Here is a 2,300-nt window from a genome sequence, read left to right on the forward strand (position 1 = left end):
TGGGTCTCCCGCACTCACCGTTACTGTGATTTCCTGTTTGCAGGGAGGCAGGGGGCTGCAGGTTGCTGCCCAAGGCCCCGTAACCACGGTAACTGTAGTTGAGGCCGCCATTGACATACACGGGGTCCTGGGAGTAGGAAGAGGCTGGCAGTGAGTAGGTGGAGTGGGTGATGGCTGCGGCGTCCCGAGAGTGTTGCTTGTCCAGGGCTATGGGCTCGTCCTGCAGGGGAGAGGGAGCTGCTGGGGAACCAAAGGGGCAGCGAGCCCCAACCACTGTCCCTGGATAGCGGTGGATGAGGGGCTGCAGCCCCAGAATTCCTGGGACCCAGTGCTATGACCTGTAGGACTCTACTCCCTCTCCCTGGTCACCTCACCCATGGCCTCCCCTGTCTATGGGGCAGATTTGATGTGTTCCTGCCCCGCTGAAAATACTCCCAGGGCCCTTGGGCTCAAGCGAGCGTCCACACACCCTTCCTGGGTCTGCAGGGCCTTGGAGACTGGGCTCCTCCCCGTCCCGCCCCATCACCGCTGCCTCCGTGGCCGCTCGGCCACCCTCGGCGGACCGCTCTCCCTAGCCCCTCTGCACACTGGGCTCCAGGGTCTGTGGAATGACTTATGTCCACCTGGAGGCAACCCCGTGACAGCGGCCGGCGCGTGAGCGGTACCTGCGAGGACTGGTACATCTCCAGGCGCATCCTTTTGGCGGCTTTTCTCGTCTCGCTCTCGCAGGCAGCTGCCAGGATGTTTTCCGCCATAGCCGAGGTCAGGTGAGGAGGCGTGGGTCTGGTCTGGAGGCACAATGGGGACAGAGCGGTGTTGGGCTTGCACGGAGAGCCCTCCCCTAGAGGCGGGTGGTACAGGGCGGGCTGGGGCTCAGACTCTGGCTCCCTTATCTGTAGAGCTGTGCCATCCTTCCGGATCTCAGTTCCCTCCTCTGTGCAGCAGGGGTCGTGGTTCCTGCCTCTGGGGCATTGGGAGGGTTATGGGTCAAGTGTCCCATAACAGAGGGATGTGCAGTACTCCAGAGTATGGCTGGAGGTCAGCGGCAATGCAGAGGGAAGGGCTGGGCTGGGAGGTGGAGCTCACCATCTCCATGCCGTTCTTCTTCATGCGCCGGCAGGATTTGAGGTACGTGCGGATGCGCTTGCGGGCCCGCTCCTGGAACTCGGGGAACTGCCGGCTGCAGGACTCAATGATGGCCTGGATCTTCTCCTTGGGCTGCTTGGAGATGGGCACCATGCGGTCTAGGTTCTCGTCCACAAAGAGACGCACAAACATCTGTGGGAGAGACGGGCTGTGGAAGGGGCTGGTCCTGGCTGCCGCCCCCACCCCACCCCACCCGTCCCTCGCTGGCGCTCACGTTGAAGGCCTTTAAGCGCTCAGGGTCCATGCCCTCAGAATCGTTCATCTTGTCATTGTCCTCGTGGTCATCGTGGTCGTCGTCGTCGTCATCTGCTGTGGGAGCCCGGCCCACAGTCAGGTCTTCAGGGCAGCCGCTGACTTCGGTCTTGATGGAATCGTAGCTCCCCGAGCTGTAAGGCGGGGACTGAGAGAGGGCGAGGGGTAGGGATGAGGCCAGGCCCTCTTGTAGTCTCTGACAGGCCACGCTGAGCTTGAGAACTGGGATGGCAAGTATACCCAGCTGCCACATGAGCCACAGCTGCGAGGCCCCAAGCAAGTCACCTTCTCTCCCCACTCCCTTCATCTCTGGAATGGGGACAGCAATGCGACCACCCCTCCCCTGGGTGGCTGTAGGGAGGACGGCCTACAACAGCGCACGCAGGGGCCACGTGCCCTGGAGACACTGAAGGGCGCTAGTGGTTTTGCTCACACCAGGACCTGCCACATCCTGCCAGGGAAAGGCAGACGCAGAAAGGGTTTCCCCCACCAGCCGGCTGCTTCTGGTTGTGCCAAGATCTGTTCTGGCTTTGGGGTTCTCCTCCCTGATCCCCAAGGGGCTGCAACCCTGAGTTGACAACCGAGCTGTCACAAAAGCAGCAAGTGTGGTGTCTGTTGGGAAAGAGGAACAGATGGGCTGGGAGAGGGAACCAGCCAAGGCGACAAGTCCATTAGGCAAAGAGCGTTCCCAAAGCTCCCGAGCTGGGGTTTTCCTGTCTGCCACCATCCCCAGGAGGACACCGTGAACCCCAATGTGGAGTATGTGTATAGAAGGGGGCACAGAGAACCAGGTGTAGCCCAACAGCCATTCACTCCATCTTACAGCAGAGAGGGGACCCAGCCCTCTACTACCACCCCACCCCCATCGGGGTCCCTGCCCTGAAATGGCTCTGTGAGGGTCA

The 2,300-nt window shown here is 61.5% G+C and overlaps 1 protein-coding gene across 1 annotated transcript; it reads right to left on the reverse strand.

The window, feature by feature from the left end:
- Positions 1 to 13: 13 nt before the first annotated feature.
- LOC105310845 (nucleolar protein 4-like) lies at positions 14 to 1,682 on the reverse strand (the record flags this gene model as incomplete). Its single annotated transcript, XM_011386948.2, has 4 exons — positions 1,361 to 1,682; positions 1,087 to 1,278; positions 666 to 788; positions 14 to 220 (listed from the first exon to the last, which is right to left on the reverse strand). Coding segments are annotated over exons 1-4 (813 nt in total), but the record flags the coding sequence as incomplete, so codon positions are not given.
- Between the last annotated feature and the right edge of the window lie 618 nt (positions 1,683 to 2,300).

The sequence above is a fragment of the Pteropus vampyrus genome, unplaced genomic scaffold (genome assembly GCF_000151845.1).
Source record: "Pteropus vampyrus isolate Shadow unplaced genomic scaffold, Pvam_2.0 Scaffold13135, whole genome shotgun sequence".
In the NCBI taxonomy this organism is placed as follows: domain Eukaryota; kingdom Metazoa; phylum Chordata; class Mammalia; order Chiroptera; family Pteropodidae; genus Pteropus; species Pteropus vampyrus.